This window comes from Aythya fuligula, chromosome 21 (genome assembly GCF_009819795.1).
Source record: "Aythya fuligula isolate bAytFul2 chromosome 21, bAytFul2.pri, whole genome shotgun sequence".
Classification (NCBI taxonomy): Eukaryota; Metazoa; Chordata; class Aves; order Anseriformes; family Anatidae; genus Aythya; species Aythya fuligula.
The window spans coordinates 4980185-4995085 of NC_045579.1; the positions used below are offsets into that span (position 1 = coordinate 4980185).

At 43.9% G+C, this 14901-nt stretch overlaps 1 protein-coding gene across 1 annotated transcript; it reads right to left on the reverse strand.

The window, feature by feature from the left end:
* Positions 1 to 3092: 3092 nt before the first annotated feature.
* Positions 3093 to 11731, reverse strand: SCNN1D (sodium channel epithelial 1 subunit delta). Its single transcript, XM_032201284.1, has 12 exons — positions 11412 to 11731; positions 10330 to 10582; positions 8706 to 8899; positions 7458 to 7561; positions 6878 to 7041; positions 6268 to 6366; positions 5569 to 5686; positions 5329 to 5407; positions 4945 to 5002; positions 4120 to 4175; positions 3745 to 3820; positions 3093 to 3506 (listed from the first exon to the last, which is right to left on the reverse strand). The coding sequence occupies exons 1-12, from the start codon at positions 11729 to 11731 to the stop codon at positions 3093 to 3095; spliced, it is 1935 nt and encodes a 644-aa protein (XP_032057175.1).
* Between the last annotated feature and the right edge of the window lie 3170 nt (positions 11732 to 14901).

A 14901-nucleotide genomic window follows, 5' to 3' on the forward strand; every position in this document is an offset into this window, starting at 1 on the left:
ATTTATGTACGGTTTCTTGCCTTGTTGCCCGTATTAACTGGACCTAGAACACCATCTCTTTTAACCTGTTTTCCTTTCCCACTGCACCCCACAGCTTGAATCTTATGTCAGTGAAGAGAATGCCGTGTAACTGCTCTGCTTTTTGTTGGGTTTCCGCGTTTTAATGTGATTTCAGGATGCTTGGGAAGAAGACTGGGGGAAGGTGACAGGCTCACATCACCCCTAATTCTCTTCCGAGTACCTGGGTCCGTCGCTGCTCACTGTGCTACGAGCTCTGCTGCTGACTGCCCAGTGACAGGAGACCTTGCACTAGGTGAAAAATCTGCATTCTGCACATGGACCACTCGTTCCCCTGTATCACTGCAATCCTTCCCCCTGGGTTTCTCTCATCCCATGTGCCTGTGGCAGAAAAATAAAAAGAAAAGAAAGAGTGGCCTGGCCTCATGATTTCTATTATACCAAGCATGGAAAACAGGTACAGAATAAAGAAGTGCTGTTAAGAGCTTCGTGTTTTCCTGTGGAGGGACAATCAGATCCCTATAAATAGAAATTAATGGATCAGGGTAGGCTCATGAACTCGATAAAGGACTTAAAGAGGAAGGACACCTTGAAACCAGGAGTACTGCAGTCATTTAAGGCACTTACGGAAGAGCTGCATGGTCTTGCAGCAAAATTATAAGCACAGGGGTTTGGAGAGACTTGGCCTGCTGCCTGCCCTGTTCTTGTGCCATCCTTTTTTTCTTACTGCATTTCTATTTAATGTTTAAAATGGACACTGTACAGAGATACAAGCCTCACAAAGATAAATACACGGAAGACCAAAAGGTAATTACTGAAGTCCGGAGTTGCAAAAGACTGCCTTTCTCCTTCGTTACTGACTGTGGATTAAATGCTCAAGCATCTTAAAAATCCAGGGCTAATACTTCACCCTGTAGCAGGATTCATATAAGTGGAGTCAGGTCTGAGTGTTGCCATGTACTGGGAGAGAGGAGCCTCAGTGAGCCTTTACAGTGACAATTTTCTCCTCATAACTCGAGAAGAAGAGCTTTCCTTCCCCAGGAAGGGAGCACACAGGAATCCGCTTTTGCTTAGGGGGAACAGAAGGAATCGGAAGGCCCAGGTTGGCCAAGATGGCTGCGTGGCAGGCACAAAATCAGGCCTTTCCTCAGCATTTCTGTGCCTGAAAATCAACAGGCCCTGGTTACAGCCTGGCTGGTGGTAACGGCCATGGCAGAAGCCCGAAGGGAGTCATTCTTGAGGCCCTTTGGCCTTTCCATACGGTGAAGGAGCCAACCCTCACGGCTTGCAGTGCCCACCCAGGAGCTGGGGAGGACACCGGTGTGGGGAAGGGGTCCCTGACCCACAGAGGGACCCGTCCTCTCCTCCTGCAGCAAGGACACAGCTGCAGAAACACTTTCTGCATCGCTGTGCTGATGACAGACACCGTGCCTCGGAGCTATGCAGCTCCTAGCAGCCCTGGGCCTGCCCTCCCTGGCGCTCTCCAGGCCATGTCTGCTGGCAGCCAGAGGCACAAAAGATCTCTGAGAGCCTCCAGGTGGCCACACCGCTGGAGGTGAGTGCCTGGGATCTCTGGATCTCTCCCTTATCTTGTCCCCTGCGGCTACAGGGGTTCATCTCCAGGTGAAAACGAGCTCAGAAACGGTGGCAGAAACTGTCCTAGAACATCGGGCAGCCAATGTACGAGCACAGATGTCACTAATGGGATGCGGGTGCCTAATTATCTCTGGAATTGCAGGGTAAATCTGAAACCTTTCCTGCATCAAGGGAGGTTTGGTCACAGAGCCACGGCTGGGACACCTGAACCCTTTGCCTTCCCTGGGGCTTTGGGCTGGGCTTTGCGTCAGCTGCCATGGGGAGCTGTTATTACCCGATAGTGCCCTTCAGCGGGTGGGTGTTTTGTTCCAGAACAGGGGGACTGGTGTTGTACCAGCCCCAAACAGACACTCAGAGGTCTGGCTGCCAAAACAGAAGCCAAAGACAATGAGTAAATCCCCTCACGTTCACCCTGGCTTCTCCAGAAAGCCAGCACCAAGCCCGTTGGCCCCAGTCACAGGACGCTGCGCTGTGGCACAACGAGAGACCTTCGCATTTCAGAGCAGCAAAAAGAAAACCAAACTAAATCTCCAGTCATGGTCTGTACTCAGAGCACTTTATTATGTAAAAAAAAAAAAAAAAAAAAGTTACAAAACAAAGCTCGTTGATTGTTTGTCAATTCTTGTCTTCTGCAGAAAGTCATAACAAGATTGTAACAGACTAAAACGCTTCTGTGCAAATGTCATCATCAAAAATAAATATGTTATTTTATGTACACATAAGTTACTGTCAAATATTAACATTAAAACAGCTCTGTTTACAAATTGGCTGCAGTAAAAATGCAGCATTGTTTTGATCTTCTAAATAATTCAGATGCTTCTTCTGTGACAGAAAAAAGTCATCGACCCCGTTTCTTCTAATTCCTCTCCTCTGTGACAGCGAGTCTCGCTTGAAATAATCTGGGCTCAGTCTGAAAGCATTCTGTGCATGGTGCTCAAAATGCAACAGCAGTAGGACAAGGACAGAGGTGTCTTGAAGGCGAAGCTGTGATCAGAGCAGGCTCTTGTTACTGCATCCTCTGCCATCCTCAAGGCACCGCTGGCTGATAGGAGCACACGCTCCTTAGCCTCTGCTGGAAATCTCTCCATTAGAAGGCAGGCTGACTTTCCTCTTGAGTATATTTGTGAAATGCAGATGGGCTTGTCTAATGCCACAGGCTGATTTCCTCATAAGGGTTTAAAAGTTAGAAGCTATGAATAGGCTTTTATGAGGACAGGATGACTGCCCAGAGAGCAGAAGTAGAGTTCTCCCCTCCCCAGATACTCATTAAGAACAAAAGAACATCGCATGATGCCTGTATCCAGGACACAGGGATGGTTTAATAACGAACCCGTAGCAGCTGGAAGATTCCTAAGCTCCCAGTGTGGTGTTTCGGTGCTCACAGATGGTGGATCCAGAACATTTCTGTTTGCAGCCTTTCTGATGGCACCTGAGCATTAGGGATCTCCACGTCTCCCACTCCTCTGGGCACACAAGCCTTAGTGATTTAGCTCCATTTCCGAAGAGCTGTCCTTCATATATCTAAATCCATTAAGCACCACATCTGGGTGGCTCTCTGGCATCTCCACTTTGCTGGAGAGGGGGTGAAGATGCAGGTCACTGTTGCTGTCCATGGCAATAGTCACTCTAGAGGGGTGAGTATGAGCAGGATCAGCCCCTTTGCCAGCTTCTTCTTGCACAACACGGTAGTTTTCTAGGGTCAAGCTCATGTTCGGGATGGAAGGAGTGCGAGCTACTTCTAACGTCTTCCTTGACCAGACCCTCTGATAGCAGAAGAGGAGAGACAAGACCAGTGTGTCTATGAGCAGCTCAAACATTTCCACTACAGACAACACTGAGGATCCAAACCAGAGACTCCATTGGCTTCCCATGCTGGACAGAAGCAAATTATCCTGTGAAAAGGATCAAAAGACCACATTTACCAAACACGGAATTATTGCATGTTACCAGCAGATCTGTCAGCTATTTGTCATCTGTGTGACTGTGTAAACTATGAAATGTTCAAGTTTATTCCTCAGGAAGAAATCCCACCCATCCTGGGGGCTGTAAATAATCCTCCCTCCAACCATACACAGCACACGATAATTAATAAGAGGTAAAAATGTTTTGAGCTGATCTAGTGCAACCTACTGAGAGTAAAGGAGACTCGTTCACAGACTGGTAGTAGAGCTGCTTGTAGAAGATAGTCACCTTGGCGATGTCCTTCCTGCATTGGAGAAAAGGAGCAGTTAGCAAGGTGCCCACACTTAGCTAAGTTAGTTAGTGGGCTAAGTTAGTTAGTGGGCTAACTGTAAGTTTCCCCACTTGCTCAAGCTTTCCTCCTGAGTTTAACATTAGCTTGGGAAATCAGGTTAGAAAAAGGTTACAGAAGTGACTGTCTTACAGTGTTGTGAGGAAAGATGGCATATTTATCGGAGGAACCTGTGCATTTTTCTCTTGTCCTCTAGAGTTCTCTAAGGATGAAGATAATCCACAGTTTTAATAATACCTTTCTCAGTAACTAACCTGTTGCTAGTAGAGTTATATCCATTCTGATGCCTTAGAGCTTGGCGGACCCAGTCCTGCAACAGATACATGTATGTTACTGGCAATCTTCTGAATTTTGGTGTGTTTAATATTGTGTAAAGGTAGATTTCATAAGCAATAAAATGGGTATTGCTAATAATGAAAAAGGATGTAGTTAATTGGTTAATGGCATATGGTAGTAGCTGTGGAGTAATAGCTATCTATATTTACCAGACAGCAAGGGGATACACACTGATATTTTAGGTGTATTTAATATTTTGATTCTTAAATTCCGCCTTTAATGGCAACCCCACTAAATCACTTCCTTTTTAAAAATGTATTGGCTGCATTTACACCTGATTGTAATCTATTTCACATAAATTAATTACCTGGTCATACAGCCTGAATGCCCATTTAGCATTAGAGCATAAGAAATAGCAAGAGGTCATCTACTGACTCACAGAGTTTCCATTGCAGCCTGCAGGATCTCACAAACAGCAACGCGTGAGTGATTATACCACAACACCCACTGGAAGCAGAAAGTCCTTATCACCGTTTTGGAGGTGGGAACTCAGGCAGTGAGCTGAATTCTTTTCAGGTCACAAGGAAATTTGGATCAGAACTGGAGCTGAATTTGCCTCTCCAGACTCTCAGTCTGAGATCTCAGCTATGGAGGCATTACACTGTGCTCAGGTCTTGGACTACTTTGCTTTATTTGCCTCTTCCTTTGCTGCTGCCCAGGTCTTTGTGTTCATCCTTAATGTGCCCGCAAACATACTAGATACAGCTTCACCTCTAAACTAAGCCATTGTCTGTATGGATTACCTGAGACTTTGCTGATGGCCATTTAGCTGTCCCAGCAGACACCTTGTACAGCGATTCCCTGTTAAGATAAAAATGGAGATTATAATCACTACAATTCTTGGCGTTTAAAAGTGAAGGAGTTCAACAAGCCGACTGTTTGCCCAAAGCAGAAATACTAGGAGCTGATCTTGAGGACCCTGGAAAAAGCTTTGTAAATCAGCTTAGAAAACAAAACCAGAGGTTGGCTGAGAACTGTTTGGATTGGGAAAAAAAAAAAACTAGAACACTTTGAAAATCCCAGAACTCCTCTTTGATGTGGTCAAAACCAAGGTATTTGATATTTTGCTTTAAACTTCTCTCTATTTTGAATGCTGGCACTTATTGTGCTCTGCTCTTGTGACCTACCGGCAAGGCTTGGGGCACTGGTCAAAACAATTCAGGTGATGATTTCTGAGTCTGTTGTAAAGCTGGTAAAAGCAGTGACCTGGTGGAAAAAATGAGAGAAACACACTCAGACATTTCCTCAGGAAATGGAAGGCATCTACAGAGTGGAAGGGCAGCAATCTAAGGAGCCGTGTAAGCTGTGACTGTGCCAGGGAGGCGTTCCCTGCTGGCAAGGACAGGACAGAAGTGTTTTGCTCTTACCCCACGCAGGTTGCTTGTTGTAGTTACAGTACTCAGCACCGGGAGGCAGTGGGTAGTAGTAATAGCCACAGCCACATTTTCGAACCATTATGTGCTGAAAGCAGGAATGCAGACAAGCCTGGAAAAAAATAATGATAAAAAAATGGATAAGACAGAAATTCCCCAAACCTTCAGACCATTGTGTGCAGCTGCTAGGAGATGTACAGATTTCATGACTGCAAAAAAGATGCCAGCCATTACTAGGGCAAGCTGAGGCAAAAGGTCTTCACTTTTCACTCCACGACTTTCCTTCTGAGAACATCATGGAACCCAGTGAGACAGATCTCTTTCTGATTATGTCCTGTAACATCTCAGTTAAACAGCCCAAGCGTCCACAGCCAGGAGCAACTACTTACAAAATCAAAAACCTGATGGCCCAAGAACATCCTCCCTGAACAGGACCTCCCAGCCTTGGCTGGTTCACTGCCTCATCTCCCCTGTGCCACAAGGAGGGGAGAGCCCCAGTATCCCCTGCTCAGTGAAACACATTCCCAGCTCTAACACCATGTTTGTGAGCTACTTTTGGATGGCATAAATCACTGTTATCTCCAGCAGTGATCCTACTGATTTGTAAAAGCTCTCTGGAGAGTAAGTTATGGATTTTTTGGTATTTATCCGCTCTGAGTAAGCTGGGGCCTCAGCCAGCCACTCTGACAATACCTGCAGGGTGTAGGAGTTGTTGTACAGGAGTTTAACGTTCACATCACTGCCATCAGTCGTGCATTTCCCATAATTGCCACCCAGGCGATTCACCTCATCCTGTGGACACAGAAAAGAGGCCTGAGTGATTAGAAGCTTTAATTGGCCCTAGCCATTACCATCTAAACTTAACTGTATGGAGCATCATATATATCAAGGACAGAAAGTAAGCTTATATATATATATATTTGGTCAGTCACTATGGCTCAGCCGACAAGCAGTAACTCATCACATCAACATAACCCAATCACTTTTGGATGTTTGTTCTCATCCTTATAGGCACATGAAGCCCCTTGTGTGGAGGTACACCAAGGTGTAGGAGCCTCAGTGTAAAAACAATTCAGACCCCAATGTACTGAGGACCAAAAGGTCACTTGTACAGTTGGAATAATTTTGTTTTACCTATGGGAACCTGAGCACAGTGAAGAAAGAAAATGGGCTTACATGCAGAGTCAAAGAAGTGAACAACAGAGCCTCACAAGCCCATTGTGTGAGTCAGTCAGAGTTCGTCTCCTCGCAACTTTCTGCCATCAGAAGGAAAAGAAATAATGCTCTTGAGCAAGTGACTAACCTGCTGAATGCCTATGGTGGTTGCAATGCCTGGTCTGATGTCAAAGCCTTCGTGCTCAAGGAATGGTGTCTGATTGTGGTTGTGTATCATCACTTTCACACCTGCTACTGTAGACAGGAGTGGGATGTGATCCTTCTGCTCTGCTCGCAGGATAAGGGAAAGTCCTGTAAACCACAGAAAAGGGAAGCTTGTAACAATTTATTTGGGGTTGAAATAGGAACGTCACCACGTCTTGAATTCTCAGCACTGATGAAATTGCTCTTAGCTCACAGAAGACGCACTGGTTTTCCTTAGAGACCTGGTGAATGGTCGGGTAGCTGTTGCACCAGCCTACTCCAAAACTGTAATAATGTTCTGCCTGAAACCTGGGACATCATTCTGCGTGCTATAGTTATGTAACTAGCTGATACGGCCATCATATACTTGTGGCTAGTGAAGCACCAAATACAGCACATAATTCATGCTACCAGACTAGAAGGGAGGGCTATATATCAGTAAGACATTTATAGAAGACAGATATTTAATCCATAGTCAAATTACGTTCACTTTACCTCATCCCACCCTTTGTCACGTAACATACCATAAGGAATTCCTGGTTTTGTTGCTGTCCAAAAGGAGTCTGTTCCCTTGCTGTTAAAAGTGTAGCAGCTTCCGAAGACTGGGTGGTGAAAGTGAACATAGTCACTGAAACCAAGAGAGATTTTGATAGGTTTTAATTACAAGTGTAAGAATGCCTTTACTTCTACAAAGCATGTGTTTTGTGTATAGGGGGTGTGTGTATGTACAGGGGTGCTTATAGGAAAGAATTACTAATTCACCAAAAAAAACAGGAAAAATTAGCTGCTCAGAGATTCACTGCTTGCAGGTTACAGCCAGAGTGGCAAATACAGGAGTCAAATTCAGAGATCTGACCTGTGTTTCCTTCTACCAGACAGTTTCAATTGTTTCCTGCCTGTCCCAAAATCCAGGCAGGCTGAAACACGAGACCAATTCTGTGTTCTGAACACAGAATCACAGAATGGTTTGGGTGGGAAGGGATCTTAAAGTTTATCTAATTCCAACTCCCCTGCCATGGGCAGGGACACCTCCCACTAGATCAGGTTGCTCAAAGCCCCATCCAACCTGTCCTTAAAAACTCCCGGGGATGGGGCATCCAATCACTAAGACAAAGAGCTTCTCTCTCCTTGTACACTCAAAACTTATACCACTTAGGGTCATGATGAACTTCCGTGGCCAAGTCAGCCATAGGCATGAAGAAATTAGAAACTATAACTTCGCTTTTGTGCTAGGCAGCAGGCCCACTTTGGGTGCAGAAAGACCATCTGACCCTGTTGGCATTACCTGAGTCCTCCTGGCATAAAGGTTAAGAGCAATCCTTGTGCTCAAGGGCCAAGTCACATGGTAAGAGCAATGAGAGCCTTATTCTTCCCCTTCTCTCCCCACTTTTTGTTGTTCCAGTAAAAACAGTCCCCACTTTTACGCTCCTTTCCACCCATGCAGGCAATCATTCACTATATATTATCATCCAATACAGTCAGCACATCCCTGTAGTAGTGAAGTCTCAGTTCCTGCTGAATTTCCCTTAGGCTTTTTTGACAGCCTAATACACTCACTACCAATCATAGAGGCAACTCATGGGGCAACGCCAGTTTCTAGGTTCCTAGCTCTGTTCTTTCATCACGAGAGGCGGCTCTTTCTTTGAGTCAGGTCTCCACCAAGAGCTGAGTCTGGCAGTTTGCCACGAGATGCGATGCCTCACCCTACAGGCTCAGTTTCAAGTCCTTGAGTTTTGCTGAAATTGCAGTCAGCACCTCAGGAAGCAACATACCTGGGCCTGCAGGGCTCCCCATCATACTGGCAGGAGTAGACCATATCTTCTATCTGCTCCTCGTGATCAGAGATGTTGATTATAACCGGCAGCTGGGACATGATATTCATGTAGTGAAACCTGTACCATTCAAGAATTGCATCCATCCCAGATGAATAGGTCTTGTAAAAGCAGTTCCCACCTGTGGCATTGCACTGGGAAAAAAGAAGAGAGGAACCATTCAGCATAACCAGGCCATGACAGCTTGAGGGTGACAGAGATCAGGGGGCAAAGGCAATGCCACACATAAGGATGTGGGGAACCCCTATTTTTCCAGAAAATGAAGTGTCTGAGCACTTTAGCTATGTGATAAGCACCCTCTCTCCCTGAGACTAGATTAGGTGTGCTCCTTCATCTCAGTGGTCTCAGTGGGGAAAAGAGACAGATGAGAGCAGAGGAGCAAACTCAAGTACGTTGGGAGAAAGAAGGAGAGGGGTGGCAGGAATTCTCTACAACCCATGAATCATGGACCAAGTCCTGAGACGCTTTCTTTGTTCTTACTCAGGCCTTAGACAGGTGAACACCCACAGGTTCTGGTGAAAGTGTGCTTGGTGAAGGACCTCAGGAGAGGGCAGGGCGATAATCATCAGGCAAAAATTGCTGGCCTTTCAAGCCACATCAATTTCTCTCTCAGAGCTGTTGCTCTTAGGTCTGTGCTAATTCTGTTCATGAGATGAAGGAGTTGAAGCATTCATGTTATTCACCAAAGTAACAAATACCCATTTACGGTATTCATTGTCTTGATTATTTATTGTCATGTCTTGTGTTATCCGTGACAATTCTAGTGCCCCAGTACCACAGCATTTAGACACTGAGGAAATTCTTGTTGTTTTAGATGGGCTCTTAATTCTCTGTTATTTCTGGGCTCACCTGCTAAGTGTAGATGTTTTGTATCATTTTAGAAAGGGGTACAATGATTCCCACAGCCTACTGCTACCTTTCTGTACCAAATTCATTACTGCCAGAGGGACTTTACAGGTGGGTGAGTTGTGTAAGGCCACTGAAGTTTTTATTGCTTCACTTGACAAGAACCATGGCAATCAGCACAAAATGATGATGATATAGGGATGGACTTCTCCTCAAATATCCTCCAAGCTGTCATTACACAGCACTAAAACTACTTATTTTTTTCACGGACTTGTTGAATGTACCTGGTGAGATCTCTGTCAGGGCCCTGAATGTCCCTATAGACCTTAACAGCCCTGAGCAGCCTCACCTGGGGCCTCCACCTGGGGCCAGGAGCCCATTTAAGCTCAGCTTGGGGCCTTCAGGCCCTTTTTGGGGGATGCTGTAGGACTGCTGGTCTCTATTGAGACCACAGCTATGTCCCTGACTCATCACGGGCCTTGTTGACCCAGACCCTGACCTGTGGACAAGCCTCCTGACCTCGAACCTGCCTCATCACTGGGATCTCCGCCATGAGCTGGATTTTGGTCAAAGCTGGCCATCGTCTTTGCGCTCTTCTCACTCAGGTAAGGTGTGATGGGGCCCTGTAAGAGATGTCCCTGCCCTGCTGGCCTTGGCTTCTCTCTAAATCTGCCCTTTTTGGGAACAGATTCATATCTTTAAGATGACACACACTTACCAGCCTGAAGCCCACGTGGGACTGTCTCTTTCCTGTCTTATTGTTGAGCTCAGTTGTTCTCAGTAGTGAGAAGTTTTGGCTCAGTTTGAAGCTGGATCTGCTGAGGTTTCCTGTGCTTGACAAGTCTCTCATGTGGATGTTTTTCTCGTTCATGTGGAACAAGCTGGCCGTTGTGTTGATGCCGTATAGAAAAGCAATAGATTCCTCTGCCATGCGATCCAACTGAACCAAATGTTCACTGACCAGCTCAAATCTGTGAGGACCAGAAACATTTGCTAGGTGTGAATATTTATGCTTCTTTGAGACAAAAGCACTTAATGTGCCTCATAGTAACTACAAAATGCTGTTCTCCTGGTCTCTGCAGACCTTGATGTCTGCCTGAGAAAAGGTATCAATTGTGCTGCTGTGCTCAGCATGTCTAATTTCATTGAGTTAATTTATTAGGAGCTCCAGCAGCTGCATTTCCAGTTTCTGGGTCCTCCACTGAAAACCTCAAAGTTTGCTGTCGTGCAACATCAGCTGCACAAACAGGCCCTCCTGTCAGCCAATTACTTAATTGTTTCTGAGGAAATTACACAATTCCTTCAACATCTTGATAAATTGCCACTACTGTATGAGCCTTGTTTGACAAACATACTCCGAAAGACTTCAACGGAAGGTTTATTGTTTCATTAAAGTCCTTCGTCTGAACAAAAAAAAAGGGGCAGAGTCAGCATTAGTGTGCGTCACTCTAGTGATCTGTGATTTAGCTATGAATAAATACATGCAGTAACTATGTATTTTGGGGAAGGACTATTTTTATCAAAGCATGAAATCAGTTAGCACTCGAACCAGGTGTCGAGGCAGAGTTCTCCTGATCCTGAATCAGTGCATCAGATAAACAGCTACATACTGTTGCCCAATTCCAAACAAGATCTGGTCTGAAAACCAGTTTGGAAATAAATCCTTCTGCATCTCACGGGGCCTTTCTACTGCCCACCCTGCCTGGATCAGCAGCAAAGCTCCTCCAGGCTTCACTCAGTCACCTTCTAGGCCCTTGTAACTAAAGACAGGGTTATAGCCAAGGGGAAAAAACACGTTACCTGTATGGGTCCAGATTGCAGATAGTGATTGCTGGAAACATCTTGGGCTCGGAATGCATGGACATGGTCAGGACAACCGGGTAGGCCCAGTACTGACTGAACATAAGTGCAAATTGCCAGTACAACATGCCGAAGCTGGCAAGTAAAAGCAGAGTCCAAAAAGCTGTTTTCATCTTGTTGCTGTCCGAGCACACAAGGCGGATGGTGCCATGGATTGTGGTGTTCTTGCAGAAGAACTCAAACATGTCCTTGAAGGAATCATAGAACTCGATCAAGCCTTCTTTTCTCTCTTCCTCCTCTCTTGCCACTTCCTGCTCCATCCTTTAGGTCTGTTTCTGTTCAACAAGAAGGAAAGAAAATAATAGCTTGTGAGAAAGACCACGGTTGATCTGTGGACCTGTTCAAACAGGGTGTGAATGAGTTTATTAGCAAAAAGCTGAAAACAGCTATGAGCTGGCCTTTGTCCCTCTTCACCGAGTTTGAATATCAGGGAGTAGCAAAACTCAAATGTTCTGCATGCTGCTGCCTAAGTACCTTCAAGTGATTTTATCACACGCGCTATGACATCTCTGTTAGTGTGGATATGCAAAGTTAATGTGACTAATACCCAAGCTGCTGAGAAGTCTTCAGCCAAAGCAGTGTGCAGCTTGCTTCTTTCTAAGAATACTGAGGACCAACACTTAATTCTGAAAAATCTACTCCCATTTATTAATTGACATGCAACTAATTCCTTAATATAAGTAAATTGCTGGTGAAACATGCTGGGCTAGGAAGCTTGAAATTGTCTCAGAATGAGCAGTATGGCTTCATCCTTATGTCAGGGAATCAAAGGATAAATCCAGCTTTCAAGTGTGTGGAAGGGAGAAATTAGGACTGGTTTTGAACTATTGCATGGTCTGACATTCTGTAGAGTGGAAGTGAATGGGATTAATGTCTGCTATTCCTGAAATACAGCCACTTCCGAGATGAAATACAGTACGTATTTCATAGTTCAAATGAGTACAATCAGATCTTCAGGAAAGGAAGTGGAGGGAAACTCCTCAGCTGAAACCACAGAGGGAATTAACCAAATTGGGATGTGGATAGAGCATTGCAGCTCCTACTTAAAATTAAATGCTCTTCGGTTGTTTCTGAAGACCACAGTAACATTAATTACTGCCATTAGAAATTTTGCCATTACCTCTTACATAAATACTTTCTTCCAAGAATCTACAAATCTCTTCATAAAGGGAGGTCTTCTCTTTATCTCTGTTTTACAGGTGTGAAAATGAGGAACAGAAATTGAACATCATCCAAGAGTGGCATAACTGGAAATCAAAATCCACATCTGCTTCGTCATGGTAAGTAAAAAGTCTGTTATGCTACGCTAGATTATCTCAGAATTTCTGCTGATGAAAGTGAATGTTATTTATGCTCGTGTGCTTTAGTCAGCATGGACTGATGGAATCTTCCCAGGTTTCAGTACCGGCTTGGACATAGGATTTATGTTGACATACTTCCACTTAGTGAACATGACATCAAGTCCTGTAATATGTGAGTTTCCAACATGACAGCACACTATGAATCACCCTGCTTATTATGCTATTAAGAGAAGTTTTTGCTGATTGCAACACTTCGCTCCAACCTTAACTCCAAATAACAATCTGTTAAGTACACTGTTAACAGAGTTTGAAGTCAAGAAATGCGCACACAAATAACTAAAGCATGGTTCAAAGTGGGCTCTGCAATAGTGAAACAAATACTCAAGACCCAAGATCTCAGTGAAGGGTCCGAAGTGTTTGGGGTTGTCTCAGCCTGAGGAGCCAGTGAGGGTACCCCAGGTCTGCTGATAAACGCTGATGCCCTGACCTTCAGTGCCTTCATCCTCAAGTAGACCTCTCCATGTCAAAACACGGTTTTATCTCAAAGGTTCTTGGACTAGGATGCTTCAAATGAAATACCATCTTAAGCTGTTAAGAAAGTCCCTTCTGTGTATTTTTCATGTCAGAAAGATTAGGAATAATCATGTAATACTGGATTGCACTTCAGAAAGCTGTGCATCAGATCAGCTTTATGACAAACAGCACACAAGTGTATTATCTGACAAGGAAACCCTGCTTATTACCAGTTATTTTCCCCAAAGACCGTGACAGATCCATGTTTGTATTTTCTGAGCTATCATTTCACAATAATAACACAAAATTCACTCAAGGGCATATGAATCTGCTGTATGCGTTAAAATTAATCATGACATTATTTTTCAGTTTTCTTAAAATACTTGTGAACAAATACAGAAAGCTCAAGCAAAGTGACATATATAAATATAAAAGGCATGAACAATTAAAAGAATGCGTTATAAAGAACTGAAGTGGGAGATGAGAATTTCCCCTTTTGCTACGGGGAAATACTGTGTTTTTGCATTGTGCTGATATGGTTGATCTGCTATTCCCCCATAGACTACCCAGAGCCATAGTTTTGAGTCACTAGCTACAAATTTTACCAGCCAGAATTACAGCTGAAGGCTTCCATCTGAGTGCTTCTTTGGTCAAAAGGATTATCTGTGGCAAACTAGAAATGAATTCATGGTAGTCTTGCTACCACTAATTGCTACACGTTTTTTGTTAGATGAAATTTTTAGGCTAAATTATGCGTTCAACCTTTATCTTATTCAATATTTTCTTTCTAATTTTATTTGAATAAAAATAAATGAAAACAAGTCTACAGTGTATTTTAAGAAATATATTGGATGAGCCCTTGAATATTTACAGTGGTTTAAGGTGGAAATGAAAACTGTGAGACTAAAATGGGAAAATTAAATTTGTTACTGTAATAATCTTACTAATAATCTTTGCTCTAATGAGAAAAAGAATTAAAGGTAATATTTACCAAAAATGAATGGTAAATCTGTCACTTTTTCTATGTATAACTTGGAATCTTAAAAAAACAAAACAAACAAACAAAAACCAAACTGTAAGCTTTCAAACCATAGCTTTCAGGGGCAGTGCAGTTCCTACAGATTCTGATTTGGCTCTTGAGGCTATGGCTAGCTAGTTTATACCATTTGAAAACATTCTTAAAGTAGCTAAAGTGGAAAACCTTATGGCAATCTTTCAAAATGCACATGTACAGGCAACAGAACATCCTCTCTCCACCGGTTTCCCAGGCGAGCCTACCACTAATTCATTTACCATTGCAATTGCAGTCAAGGACTTAACAAAACAGTGAACAGTTGACTGTCTTGTCTGTGGTAAGTGCCTGGAGAGAGGCTGCAGGTTATAGAGCCTGTGGAAGTGAGAAAGCAATGGCAGACAGGTATATGTTCATCTGTTATCACAGCAACGCAATGCTCAGCACATTAAACACCTACACGCACATCATGTAGTCAAACATTTAACCTTGTATATATCTGTATCTATAAATAAATCATACATCTATACAGAAACATAGAGTAAAACAACAAAGTCCAAATTCCAAAAACATCTCTACCGTACCTTGGCAGGAGCAATATGTT

Bases quoted from the DNA above. Each gene is read 5' to 3' on its own strand.
- SCNN1D (XM_032201284.1), bottom strand. From the start codon at position 11,731: ATGGAGCAGGAAGTGGCAAGAGAGGAGGAAGAGAGAAAAGAAGGCTTG. The intron at 8,900-10,329 runs GTAAGTGTGTGT...CTTTTTTCCCAG, and splicing joins CCCACGTGGGCTTCAGGCTG to TGCAATGCCACAGGTGGGAA. The intron at 7,042-7,457 runs GTATGTTACGTG...TGTGGTTTACAG, and splicing joins AAAACCAGGAATTCCTTATG to GACTTTCCCTTATCCTGCGA.